This window comes from Dasypus novemcinctus, chromosome 15 (genome assembly GCF_030445035.2).
Source record: "Dasypus novemcinctus isolate mDasNov1 chromosome 15, mDasNov1.1.hap2, whole genome shotgun sequence".
In the NCBI taxonomy this organism is placed as follows: Eukaryota; Metazoa; Chordata; class Mammalia; order Cingulata; family Dasypodidae; genus Dasypus; species Dasypus novemcinctus.
Genome location: NC_080687.1, coordinates 92243334 through 92258406, shown reverse-complemented (window position 1 = coordinate 92258406; position 15073 = coordinate 92243334). Strand labels below are relative to the sequence as shown.

The 15073-nt window shown below is 38.6% G+C and overlaps 1 protein-coding gene across 1 annotated transcript in view; it reads right to left on the bottom strand.

Moving 5' to 3' along the window:
• The window catches only part of GTF2F2 (general transcription factor IIF subunit 2), a 176281-nt gene that overhangs the window by 63616 nt on the left and 97592 nt on the right, over positions 1-15073 (bottom strand). The window contains exon 5 of the mRNA XM_058276654.2: positions 12211-12292. Coding sequence (XP_058132637.1) covers positions 12211-12292 — 82 coding nt within the window. The remainder of the gene's footprint in view (positions 1-12210; positions 12293-15073) is intronic.

Here is a 15073-nt window from a genome sequence, read left to right as displayed (position 1 = left end):
TTTTCTACTTTACACCAAAGGCCCCTTATGGACTAGTGATGGCCCTGGTCCTGCTCAAGGGAAAATGGACACTTCTGTGTGTCACATTCAGCAACCAATTGTAAATTCGCAGAATAGATCACCAATAAGTGCAGCTATGCCAGGATCTGCCTACTTGGGCCCAGGAGAGATGGCTCTCCTGGTAACAACACCCCTAGCAAACTAAAAAGACTATGAAATTTTGTGTTTGGGGCCAACCTATAATGGGTAAAATTCCAAGGCTGTCTTGTCCTCTCCCCATGAAAAAAATTTGCCTATCCCAAATACCCTGAACAGTCCCTTTAATAGCTTCCATTTCACATCTAGTAATGAAAGACTTAAAATTAAATGCCCAGTTTGACTTAAGCCCATTCCTTCTTAAAATGTAGTCAGATTTGATAGAAGAGAAAGAATCGGAACAGGATAAAAAGTAGATGCCTAAACATAGACATCACTAAGGGGAAAAGCGAAAAAGAGAAGCCTGGATAATGAAGATAAACTTTCCAGACTTCACAGTTTTGCCAAAGGTTGGCCCTGTTGATTTTCAACTGTGAGTGTACAAAGAGAAATCGTATACTGAGATATTTTTGTCCTGCAAAACTGTGAAGCTTTGTAGAAACACTACCACATGCCAATACTGCCTCTCAGGACTTGCAATTTGAATCCTAAGCACAGCTAAATGCATTTTTTGGAGTTTTCAATTCTGGAGAGAATCATTAATCAAGGAATAACTGTAATACCTTAACTTAAAAATGCTGAGCACTGTCAGTTATTTTCCTCATGTTTACTGAAGATGCAGAGCTGCTAGAACAAGGATGAATAAGGTACAGGCCCTGACCTCAAGGAGCTCACTACTTAGTAGACACATAAGTCAAAGTAATAAAAGTAAAATGAACAGCAAAATGTCATTAGTGGTTTATTAGAAAATGTGTAACAGAGCTTGGGGGAGATGGTGATTATCCCATCTGGAGGGGAATGGTTGGGGAGATTTGACATTTGAGCTGGATCTTCTAGTATGAACAGGAGTTTGCCAAACACGAGAACAAACAAAGGGCACTGCAGACACTGGGAGGAGAAAGCACATAATGTATGTGGAGAAGAGAGAAAATGTCTGGTATTGAAATAGTGCACATTTGAGTCAGAATGGCAGCAGAATAACAAGGGACCAGAACCCTGAGGGACACATAGCTAAAAGGTGGGCAGAAAAGGAGGGAGGTTCTAAAGAAGGCAAGAGATGTTCAGGGGAAAACAGCACCCAGATACTGAAAAAAAGTTCCTCCCTCCTTCTATCTTAAAATGAAAATATCAGAGGATAAAGTAAGAAATTATATAAATAAAATCTCTGTAGCTTTAATTCTTATATCTGTATCTCCAATAGCTTTTACAATCATTTGGAAATTCTCATTTCGTCAGAATTGTAAATCTTCAGGGCAGTATGCAGCTCAAGATTTGTAGGAGAGCTGCAGCTGCCACAGCTCTTTGGAGGAGAGTGTGTTAGCACCCCCGCGAGGCTCCCTAGGAAGTCTTCCTTACACCAGTGATCATTCCCAAGGACGGCCAGTTACAGTCTTTTAAAAAATTCTAGGCAAAACACTTTGCCTAGCTTTTTGCGGTGGGTTTAACATATTGGCATTTTTGCGATTTTAACACAACTATCTATTTATTAGGTAGTTTTCAAAATTATTTTTTCTTTCTGCTCTTAGGCTGAATCATTTCAACTGTCTTGTCTTTGAGTTTACTGATTCTTTCTTCAGCCAGCTACAATCTGCTGTTGAAAGCATTGAGGGAATTTTTCATTTTGGTTATTGTCTTCTTCAACCCCGGTATTTGTTTGGTTCCTTTTAGATTCTCATATTGTTTCTTCATTGTTTCCTGATATCCTTTAGTTTTTTCCCTGTGTTTTCCTTTATCTACTTGAGTATATTAAGGATCTTTTTTTTTAAAAGTCTTTGTCTGGGAAGCCCAAAGTCTAGCTTCTTTGTTGATGGTTTCTGGATTTTCATCCTGTTTCTTTGGATAGGCCATTATTTCCCATTTCTTTGTCTTGTAATATTTTGTTGTGCATTGTACACTTTAGTATTTGTAAGTGCTAACTCTGGGATTTAGCCTGTCTCGTCCTGGGCTTGTGCTTGCCAGTGGCTTCAGGAATTTCTCCCTTTACAGGAATTTGAACTTCCCCAAGACTCCCTGTGAAACAGACTTTCTCTCCCTCCCAGATGCTGGTTTGACTAAAAGCAGGTAATCCTTTGCCCTAGGCAGCTTTGACTTTGTGGTTTCTTATACTCCTCTGGTGTCTGCAAGCTCCTCCTGCCTTGGAAGGCCTGAGCCTGAAACAAGATTCCTGGTCCGGCCTTTCAGATGCCATTGGATAGACTGGCACCAACACACAGGCACCCCAGTATGCACATGGGGACTACTCTGTTCCCTCTGAACAGGGCCAGGGCCCACACTGCAGCGGGGAGGAGCCAGCAAGGGCACCATGAGCTTCTCCTATCATTCTTTTTTTAAAAAAGAGATCCTGGGTGCTCAATCACTGAGCTATACCAGTTTCCCGCTCCTACCATTTTTAAAACTGCATTTTCTTGATTTGCTCTTGCCCAGTTATTGCAACCCTCTAACTATTTTCCGGAGTTTTGAGGAAGATGGCCCTGCCAGTTTTTGCTAGTTGTTCAAAGATGCTGAGGGGTAACAACACTCCCTGCAGTGTCTCTCACTGCCATCTTGGTCAACTACAATACATTTTAAAAGTTTTTCAAATGAAGATAACCAGCTACCCTCACGTACTTCTTCATTTTAAGTGGGTAATATAAAAGGAGCAGTTCAAGGGGAAAGGATGTAAGAACAAGTACACACTGAGGCAGAGCAAGCTAGCTGCCTTACTTGGCTTAGCTCTTCAGAAGGACTTCTGGGTCTCTGGAACCTATCTTTACACTGGTTTAAAACAAAACAAAACAAAACTCTTGATTTAAAAAGTCCTTTACACTTCGTAGAAAAGTTTTGAATCCCAATAGGAAACATTTTAAACTAAAAATCCATGGGTTTCTGATAAATACATATAATTGATCATGACCACATCAAGGAATCTTTGAAGACAGAGAACAAAATAGATGAAAAGATTATGAAGAGAGTAACTCAGTTCCCAAGTCTGAACCAGGAGAATACCTGAGGCTAGACACCTGCTTTAGACTTTTGTTTTGAAAGGAGGATTATCACAGACTCTGAGTCTCAGATCCTCTCTTCTCTATCTCTCTTTCTATTCTATTTCTAAGTTAAACTAATTTACCTACCTCAGGGCAACGATTCCAAAAGAATCCTCATGTACAAGTCTTCTCTATCATGAGAACTGTAACAAAATGTCCCGAGTTGTGATTATGGACAGCCCAATTTTCAGGACAGGAGTTTTTGCCCAGGTAATTGTCATAAGAGTAATACACCAGTAAACATTTACTGAGTACCTATTCTGTGTCTGACACCCCACATTACTACTTCGATTATCAAGCATCTTCACAGATCCAGAATTGCTTACTAATAAATTGTCCCTCCAGGAAGAGATAAAATGGTCCTCGCCCAAGGGAAGTATTCACGGGTGCTACTGCCCCTGAGGAGAGTGTTTCCTAGCCCTGAGACATTTTCTGGAAGGTGGAATTTTTTTTTTTTTACAGGCCCATATCAATGTTTTAATCTACTTTTAAAACTACTTGTTATTTTGGGGGCTATTTAATTAGCTTGTGATTTGGAAAACTGCAAAGAGTACACGCAGTGAATGTTCTGGAATTAAAGGCAGAAGTGATTATTTTCCTTCCAGCGTGTTATGAAAAAGAATGGCTGGAAAATGTATTGTTGTTGTGCACCGAGCTGAAAACAGGCGATAGGGGGTGAGGAAATTCTGGAGGGAGAGGATGCTTTGGGATTCAGATGTATACATATATATTTAATATCACATTCAAATCTCACTCCCCCCCAGTGGGGCTGTTGTCCACATTTTATAAATGAGCAAATAGATAATAGTTTAGAGATTTTAAGTGACTTGCTCAAAATTTCACTCTTGGTAAGGGTATTGCTGGTTTCTCTGATATCCAGTGAATCAGTTCCATCTACTCTAATGTGCCAAAGGCATTAATGTTGGGATCTGGAAAGGGTTCCCTGGCCCTCTTCTTTATCATTGTTTCCCTAGGGAATGGCAGGGGTTGGAAGTGCTAAAATACCTATGTTGGAGGGCTAGGCAACGTGGTAGACTGAATAGTAGTTCCCCAAAGATATCCATATCCTAATTCTCAGAACCTATGACTATATTAGCTTACATGGCAAAGGGGAATTGAGATTAAAGATGGAATTTACTTTGCTAATTAGCTGATCTGACATGGGGATCCTGGTTTAAATGGATGGGCCAATGTAATCTCAAGAGTCCTTGTAAGTGGTAAAGTGAGGCAGAAGAGAGAGAACCAGAGAGTTGTCAGGGTGAGAAGGAATCAGCCTGAGGTTGCTGGCTTTGAAGATGGGGTGAGGTAGCCATGAACCAAGGAATCCAGGCATCCTTTAGAAGCTGGAAAAGGCAAGGAAATGGAATCTCCACTAGACCCTCTAGAACAAACAAAGCCCTATTGACACCTTGGTTTTAGCCAAGTGAGATTCACTTCATTTTAAACTTCTGGCCGCCATAATTATAAGATAATTTGCGTTGTTTTAAGCCACCAAGTTTGTGGTAATTTGTTATGGCAGCAATAAAAAACTAATACAGGCAACATCTTTTATGGCAGCCCTCTGTGTGTGTCGTTGCATTTGAGTTTGCGCTACACATCGTTCTGCCCATCTCCTGGAAGGAGAAATTTCTAATCTGATTGATTAGGCCAAGTTTACTTGTGGGTGGCCACTGTCAGATAAAAAATAATGAATACATATCTGATATTCACAGCTATTTTCTACTTCTCAAGGAATATAAGCTCTAAAAGACAATCCTATGTGAGAGAAATGTCCAACTCTTTTTCTCTGTAACGGTATACTCTCATCCTTTTGGTCTAATGTGGATAGCCAGCTGGTGTCATCATTTGGGGTAAGGTTGAGGGCAGATGGAAGTTCTTAAAGATGACAGGCCTAAACAACATGGTTCAGCAGTTTATCCATATGAAATGTTCTGGTGTTTTGGGTTCACATAAAATTTATACTGAATTAGGGCTTTGAGTTCTCATTTTTCATTTTCCTTTGTTATCTATGATTCTTGGGATCCTCATGGGAAGGGACCTTTGTGGTTTGGGATGATGATTAGGCTTCTGCCTTTATACTATCTTAATTTCCCTGAGATTAAGACATACCCACTCCTGTAGTTACTTTCTTTCCCAGTTCACTAGTCAACAGAAGCTGCCTAGTATGAGTGTGTGCTTTGTTTGTTTGTTTTTAGGTACCAGGGCCAGGGACTGAACCCAGGACCTCATATGTGGGAAGCCAGCACTCAACTACTGAGCCACATAGGCTCCACTGAGTTAGTTTTTTCATTTGTTTGCTTTTCTTTGGTTGGGTTTTTTTTTGTTTTTAGGAGGCACTGGGAAGAGAACCCAGGACCTCCCATGTGGGAGGCAGGTGCTGAACCACTCGAGCCACAACTGCTCCCCATATAGTATGGTTTTAACTATCCATTCAGGTCACACAAAGATGTTGGGTTTAAGGGGGATGCTATGGGCGTGAGGTTGCCCAGGAATTGAGAGACTCTGGGGTATGAAGAGAAGGCTGGAAGATGAAGCAATGACAAGGTGAATGTATTGATCTTAAGGACGATGAAAGAAGAGTAAATATTTTTGTACACCAGTGTGTCAGTTACCCATTGCTGCATAACAAGTCACCCCAAAATCTAGAGGTTTTAAAACTACAACATACATTATCTCACAGTTTCTGTGGGTCAGGATTCTGGGTATAGCTTAGCTAGGTCCTCTGGCTCTGGGATTCTCACAGGCTGCAATTAAAGGATCTGCCAAGGCCGCAATCACCTCAAGGCTTGACAACTGAAGGACCCGCTTCCAAGTTCACTCAGGTGGTTGTCAACAGGGTTCGGTTACTTGAGGACTATTGATCCTGCCCCTGGATGGGGAGGCTGGCCTCTGTTCCCTGCTTCACGGGCCTCTCCATTCGGCAAGTCTGTTCTTATCCAGTAAGGGGTCACCCGCCATCTATGACTCTGCCTGTCCACACCCTCTCTGCTTCATCTGACAAGCCCCACCTGTTCCCAGGGCTGAGGAATGCCCCCACTTCAGGTGTCAGACACGTGGGTGAAACTTTCTTAGGTTTTTGAAGAAAACTCATCAACACTAAAAAAAGTAAGAGTAAAGACTTTAGAGGCAAATATTTTTAGATGAGTTGGTGACACAGCATGCAGAATTTAAAAAGCCAGATATTTTCCTACTACGACATTCCTTCGAAAAATCATAAATTAAGATGTCTTATACATATACAAGAAATCACCAAATCTGCCTTCACTACTCTGCAAAAACAAAAAGGGGAAAATGTGGGAAAATAGCTTGAATTTGAACATGGGAACCTGGCTTGAAGTTGGAACGTTTCCATAACGCAGATAAGAAGTGTGGGCTTAGGAACACTGGCCTTGACTAGATGGAACACTGTCTGGTCAGCACGAAAATTGTTTGCGTGAGGAAGCATTTGAACTTTGTATGGCCTGCTCCCTAGCAGTGCAGGGGCTGCAGCTTTAATAACAAGCAGCCTTGAAAGTAAACACAGATAACTACGGCTTTGTAATTTCTAATAAATACGGTGTGGAAACTAGGGTCGAGGCTCTCAGTTCCAGAAGCTGTTGAGTCCCCTGGTCCCATCTTTATTTTCTCTCTTGTGTTTTTCTTTCCATCCTTTTATTTCTTCAGTTCTGCATCACCTTCTCTTCATGCAAACCTGTTGCTGAGTTGGTCTCAGCAGCATATCCTTTCATATTTAAAAACGTGCAATGAATTAAAAATAGGGTAATAATATAAATTATCATTCATAGAATAAGGGAAAAAATTCAAAGGGAATAAATAAAAGTTATACTTACTTCAAATTAGATCCATTTTTAATTAGTACATCAGACAAGCACTGATATAAAATATATTTACATTTACCAAGTCAAATGAATTTCCTAATGAAATATTATTCCTATCAATCCAAATTAATGTCAGATAAAGGGAAAGTAATAGGCAGACACAGTGGAAATTTTTTTCCTTCTCCATATGAAAAAGTTAGATTGTTAGAATTTTAACACGGCCAAACAAAGTTATTGGGTTATTTTTCTTGGTGGCTAACCATATTCTTACAGGACTATTAATATGTGATGGGCTCTGACAAAAGAAAATTACAGTGTAGGATTCACTTCTTTCTTAGCCTGAATATCATTGACTTAAATGTTTACACAGTTTTGGGGTTTACTGTAATGCTAGTATGTATTTAACTTCTACCTTTATCTAAATGAGTGACAGACGCACTCACTTTGCATCTTCCACTTACATTTGATTAATATGGAAGTTATAATTCTTATAAAATTTGGCTAATTTATCAGCTAAAACTATAATAAGAATTTATTATTAAAATTAAATTCCCACAAAAGACTGATCATTTTTCAAGAGCACTATTTATAAATATATTTTCTGCAATATAGCCGTTTATGTTACAAAAAGTATATAGTTCACTCGCTATTTGTTAATAATACAGTTAAAAACTCACTGATGACAAAAAAAAGCTCCTTAACTTACAAGTAAAGAAAAGTCTTATCTGATAGAAAGGTGTTCTCTCCCAATACTCTAGAAATGGGAGACTACTTTTCTCTTATACATTTTGGAGACTGTTTTATATTATTGGTGAAATGTTTCTGTACTTGTTTTGTACTCACTTTCCCCTTTTCAAAACACAATGTGTCTGTACGAAATGAAAATCAAGTCCAGGTTTCAAGTGTAGATCTGAGTAAAAAACTAAACTAGCTGAATGCTGATGATTTCCAATTTCTGTAACTTTTCCATTCCTCACTATTTCAATCCATTTCTATTCAACAAATACTTCTGGATGTTTATTAATTGTAATACATTATGCTAAGTATTGAGCATACAAAAAAAAAAAAAAAAAAAGAAAGAAAAAGAAGGAAAGGAAGGAGGGCAGGAAAGGAAAGAAAAAGAAAACTCAGAGTCCCTGCTCTCAACAACCTAATTTTGTAGAAGAAGCAACTCTGTACACCCTAACAGAATAACAGAAAATAACAGAAAAAATAACAAAAAATAACAGAAAAAATAACAGAAAAATAACAAAATAACAGAAAAAAGACATTTATATATATATGCCATTAAAAAAGAATAAATAAGTACAAGGAAATGCAGAAGTTGGGGATGACAGATCCTAACTGGGTGGGATGAGGAAGCCATGAGAAGACTTCACTGAAAAAGTGACATCTGAGTTGGTTTCAAAGGTCAGAGGATTTTGACAGAAGGTTGATAAGGCATTCCATTTAGAGGATCAAACATGTAACAAAGGCATAAGACAGGAAACCACCTTGCATATCTAAGATAACAATGGGCAGTGTTACTCTATATGATGTCTATGTAAAAGAGAATAGCTAAAAATGCAAGCCAGAAAGTGAGACAAGAGCCAGATTATCAAAAAACTTGAATGTTGTTAAGGTGTACGCAGTCAGAAGGGAACACTTGAAAAATGTTACGTGAGACAATTTAGGTATAGGATATTTCAAGTACTGAATTGCCAATTATATTCTTGAAGATTTCTACTTTAATGTCACCTACACCTGGAAATCTGTCTTTCCATTTTACATGCAATAGCATCCCTGCATTTCTATTCCTTCTCCCACGGTATTTTCAGTAAATATATTCTTTAGATAATCAATTGTGTGTGTGTGTTTCTTCAGGTCAAAGATCATAAACTCTAGGGAACAGGTACGCTGTGGTAACTTGTGGTTTGTTTTTTTTCCCATTTAATTAAGTCTTACCATAGTGTTCACAGTAGGCACTCAGAAAATGCTGAATAATTATAAGCAAAATAAATGAGATACAGTTCACAACTTGAATAACTTTCTTATTATGATAATTTATCCACTGGTCTTGCTTGTTGTACTTTAAGTACATTCTACTTCAATTAAACTTTTTATATAAATTGCCAATCAGGATTTAAATTAAAGCAGAAATAAAGGGAAATTACAAAAACTTTCCTACCCCTTTTCCCTCATCAGTGTAAACTTTGCCGTGCACCAAACAGGATGGTATGGTGCCAGTTTGGGGGTCTGCAGGAGGAGGGAACCCAGACCCCAAGAGCCACCAACAATCTGGATCCCCACTCCGGGACTGCAGAAGTGTGAAGTGAATTCAAGTTCTATTGACCCTACCTCCAAATGGCCTCAAAACCTATCTCTTTTCTCCTTTCTCACTAAAACGACTTTGGCTTAGTCATGCAGATATTTTTAATTAGATTATTTTATCAGAATCTATCTTATCTCCTTGCTATCTGTCTTTACACAATAGGCATCTATTTATAATACAAATCCCTCCATATTCCATCCAACTTAAAATCCTTTAGGGTTTCCCTAAATAACTACAATGCACCAAGTCCAAATTTCTTATCGTAGAGTCTAAGACTAACAATTAACCGCAGCCTACATTTCAGACCTTATCTCCTGCCACTCATTCATCCAACAAATGTTTATTGACTACCAACATGTCATGCAATATTCTAGGCACTTGGTGTAAGTGCATGTGTGCATGCGTGTATATCACACAAAACACAGACACACACAAAACAAATTCTGCCCTCACGGGGGCTTGACCCTGCAGTAGAGAGAAATTGGTGATAAATATAAATAATTATATAGTATATTGGGAGGCGATATGTGCTATGAAGAAAATACAAGTAGGAGGCGGCATGGTCAGGGTAGGCCTTATTGAAGAGGTGGTCTTGGAGAAGAGACTGGAAAAAGTTAAGGAGGTGAGGCATATGGTTTCCTGGAGAAAGTATGCTCCAGGCAGCAAAAAAACAGTCAGTGCCAAGGTCTGTGCAGAAGCGTGCCTAGAAAGCACATGGACTGTGGGAATACCAGGGTGGCTGGAGCACAGTGAGGGAGGGGGAAGCAAAAAGATGAGGACGGAGAGAAGGGGTAAGAAGGAGTGGCAGGGTGATCAGGGAGGTCCTTGTAGCCACTAGAAGGACTTGGGTTTTATTCTGAGTAATACAGGAAACATAGCAAATGACATCTGGGTGGAGAGGAATGGCACAATCTGACTTAACTGTTCTGGCTGCGATCTTGAGAACAGGTTATGGTGGGGCAGGGGTGGAAGCCTCTGGAGAGGAGGCTGTGGAGCAATCCAGGTGAGAGATCTTTTATGGCCGCTCATACTGGTGGTGGGAAATGGTCAGACATGGGATGTGTATGGTCCACAAGTTTTTCTGACAGACTGGATGTGGACTGTGTGAGAGGAGCCAAGGATGTAGCAAAGGTTTCTGGATGGAGTGTGCAAAAGTAAGATGAGAGAGACTGCTGGTAGAACAGGTTTGGGGAAAACACTGGGAGTTCGGTTTTTGACATATCTGACATGTCTATTAGACATCCAGGCAGGCTTTTGAATGTATAAGTTAGGGATCTGAGAAAGAGGTCTGGACTGGAAATTCAACCATTTCTTCAAACAAGTCCTGCACTGGATGCTTGTTTGTAGGTGCCTGAAGTCTCTCCTGTGCTTTTGTGCCTACACGTCTCTCCGTACCTCATCAAAAAAAAACCCTCATCCTTTCAGACTTAGATTAATGTGTCATTTACTTTATGAAACTCACATGATTGTCACCTGAATCACCCTGCTTCCTTTCCACATTCCTTAGGTTAAAACAAAAATATACAATGGCTCATCTTTTAGTGTACAAACAAGGCCAAACAATTTTAATTCCCTTTTTGGTAAGAAAGAAGCAGCCATTTCATAAATATGGCAGGTGACTTGCCTGAGCTCATCATCAGGAATCTTTAGAAAATCTTTAAAGAAAATCAAGACCTCATAAAAAAGATTTTGGCAAGCAGCTCAGTAAGCAGACTTTGTATTTTCCAATTTTCAATTCCAGCAATTATTTGAAGAAGATAAATCTTCAAAAAGACTTGTATTATATAATAAACTTTATAGATTAAAAAAAAGAAAAAGATTTTCTGCTGTGTTCCAAAGCTATTTTCTGTTTTAAAAAATTTTATTTTGATTGCCATCCTTCTACTTGCCCTGGGGGGGCATTTAAATTAAAGGAATTACTGAATGAGAAAATCAGTCTCTTTGTTTGATTCCCCGGAGACAGAGTCTAATCTAATTGAGAAAGAGGGGAAATTAAAAAGATGGTATGAAATTTAAGACGATCCAGCTCAACCTGCTTCTTTTATAGGTGAGAACGCTGATCTCCAGAAAGGCTGCTGCTACCGCTTGAACAGGGTTCTCAATTATCAGTTCTGTATAACCTGCAATTCACTAAATGTAAAGTCTCTGTAAGGACAGAGGTTTTGTCTATTTGCTCCCTATTGTTTTCCTAGCTCCTAAAAAAACACCTGACACACAGTAAGAGGTGAATATAAACTATATGGGACTGAAATACATTGCAGATAAACTATGAAATAGGTATAAAACATTTCTTTAGCATTTATACATATGCTAACTCTTTGAAAGTCCTAAGATTTGGGTTGTCAAGAATTTGCAAACATCATTTAAAATATTAATTACAAAATATTAGCCACATACAAAAGTATACGGAAGGAAACCCTGAAGGAAATCTCTAGGAAAAAAGTTATCTATAGGTGAAAAGGATGATATTCTAGCAAATGCAATTCCTTTACATTTTATCAGAAAAGCCCAGTCTTTGAAAAATAAAATAGTACAAAGATCCTATTACTTATCTTCACAGACTCAAGATTTATAAGACCAATTAGAAAAAGAAGGTTAAAAAAAAGCACTTGGATTCCAGGATATATTAACAGTCGCTTAAAATACCTCCAATAAACACCCAGGTTCTAAAAGTTTCCCAATGTCAAAGAAACTCTTCTTTGGTTTTAAAAACACCCTTAAACACACACACAAACACTGCTGAAGCACACATTTTCAACAATAACCATAGTTTTCATGTAGTCAATAGGCAATCTAATACATATGTATCCCCATCCCAGAAAGGAAATATCAGGTATAATTTTAAAGTTTAAAAAACACCAACCTCTTTAATTTCATGTAGTTTTCACTGGCAGCTGGTCTGCATTCAGCTCTTTGTACCACTATTCCTTCCAATGAAAGCTTATCTTGAATGGAAAGGAAAAAATTAACAAAATATATTTACAGATAACATTTATCATTTCCAAGACTGCCTTTTGACACACTAACCACACAACAATAAAATATAATTAACAATATAAATAAAGGAAACAAAAGTAAGAGTCTTAACTTTAAAGCAGCATCGCTGGTTAGACTAGAGAGAAACCTTATTCTCGGCTAGTAACAAACAGGGCTCTAGTCAAGTGTGTTCATTGCTTCTTTCCAATAACAGCTTTTATACACATAGCTCTTTCCAAATAAGGTGACTTAAGGAGGCATAAAACCAAATAAAACAATTTTTTGAAGGGTATGGAAGCTATCATCTTTGGCAGAGAAGTAACTTCTGAAAACATAACAAATCTAAACCAAAGATGGGCTGTGTGTATGTATGTGTGTATGTGTACACATATTAAATTCCAGAATACACCATGGCTAAGGATAGCTCAGAAGAATACTGTGAAATTAGGTGGGTCATTAAAAGATTTTTCTGTTTACTAAGTTCAGCCTGCCAGTTGCTCTTTTCTGTTTTCCAGCAGCATTATGAATTCAGGTATGTCAAACTAGAACTTTACTCTGAATATGTGTCCAAATAACAAAGCATTTTTCCCTACCATTAGTAAGAACTCTTATAAGGACCCTGTAATGGTTAGGTTCACATTTCAACTTAGCTAGGTTATAGTATCCAGTTGTTTGATCAAGCAAGAACTAGTCTGATTGTCACTGTGGGAGTATTTCAGTGATTTAAATCATTAGTTGATTGCATCTACGGCTGATTACACCTTCAGTCAACAAAGGAGATGGCCTTCAGCAATGAGAGAAGTCTCATCCAATCAGCTTAAGGTCTTAAAGTAAGAAATAACATCTTCAGCAGTTGGGAAGAAGAATTTCTACTTCTACTTCAGCCCCAGCTTCTCCTGGGGAATTCTTTGAAACCTTTATCGGAGTTCCCAACTTACAGCTTACCCTATGGAATTCAGAATTGCCAACTCCCATGATAGCATGAGCCAATTCCTATAATAAATCTTACAAAATTTACTTATATATCCTATCCGTTCTGTTTCTCTGGAGAACCCTGACATAAAACTTCTGAAAAGCAGAGAAGGAAAACAAAAGCTAGCACTTAATTGACCATCTACTAGGCACCAAGCTTGCTTGTGAAGTCACCTGGAATACATTAGCTTACTGATATTACATATATGAATGTCTCATGATGGCATCAGGTTTACCAAAACCTAAACACATGACCACAATATTTCTGTGAAAATTCACAAGGGTTTTGAGAAGAGATTCAGAAAATCCCTTGGTACACCAGCAATGCATTTATGATTCACCTCTTCAGGGTGAATTACTTCATTCATTCCAATAGCATTAACTAAATGCCTACTCTGCAAAGGCACCATCTAGGCATTGCACAAAGATGACTAGGAGAAGCATACAGTTCACTGGGAGCCAGGTAAACTGATCCAAATGGCGACTGCATACTGAAGCATGCTGCATGATTTCTACTAGGTACTCTTATCTTTAGTCTCCAAAACCTGGAGTTCTTTACTGTAACCCCTAAGTGCTAATTATAAACACAGTATGTTTTCACTATTTCTAGGAACCGTCATCACAACATACACAACAAATCTCAAGTACAGACTGTCAGATGGTTGGAAAAAGCAGTGATGTCTACATGTCTACCTTATACCAAAATATGCCAGGAAGGAAATAGTAAGAGGGCCACAATTATTTTATATTAAATTTAAGTTTAGAAATATAGAAATAATTTTCTTATTTCTGAATTTAAATTATAAGATTAAAATGTGAACTTTTAAAAAGTAAAAGCAAATCTTGTATTCGAGTTTGCCTTTTTACTGAAGCCAAAAGTTCCATCTAGAAAAATCTTCAGTTATTATACAATAGCAATTTTCAGAAATGTAAATTTATAAAGTATCTTAAATGAAGAAAACCCAAATCAATCCTTTTTTAAAAAAATATTTTATTTTTTATTTATTTCTCTCCCCTTCTCTCTCTCACACACACACACACACACACACCGTTGTCTGCTCTGCTCTACTCTCTCCATATATTCGCTGTGTATTCTTATGTGTCTGCTTGCATTCTTGTCAGTGGCACTGGGAATCTGTATCTCTTTTTGTTGCATCATCTTGCTCCATCAGCTCTCCGTGTGTGGCGCCACTCCTGGGCAGGCTGCACTTTTCTGTGTACAGAGCAGCTCTCCTTGCAGGGCACGCTCCTTGCGTGTGGGGCTCCCCTATGCAGGGAACACCCCTGCATGGCAGGGCACTCCTTGCGTGCATCAGCATTGCGCATGGGCCAGCTCCACACGGGTCAGGAGGCCCTGGGTTTGAACCCTGGACCTCTCATATGGTAGATGGACGCTCTATCAGTTGAGCCAAAACCGCTTCCCTCAATCCTTTTTTAAAAACAAAATAAATCCAGACTATCATCCCTGAAAATAATTTTGTCACATATTCATGTGTGTAGTAATGTTAAATATTAAAGAGCTACTTTCTAATACCACTGTGCATTCTTCCCATTTATTTAGCAGTACATACTTCAGGTGGACAGGCCCGATTTAATTTGCATTTAAGGGTTTCTGCTGCCAACCTTCTCTGTGTGACATGTGAAAGGGGAGAAAGCATCCAAAGTGCCTGCTCATTTCAACATAGCCACCATGCTTCAATCCCTGTCGCTCACACAAAGCAGTAACATTCACTTCCCCAAACTGTAATTTTTTATCCATCACAACCTCTTTTCAAACC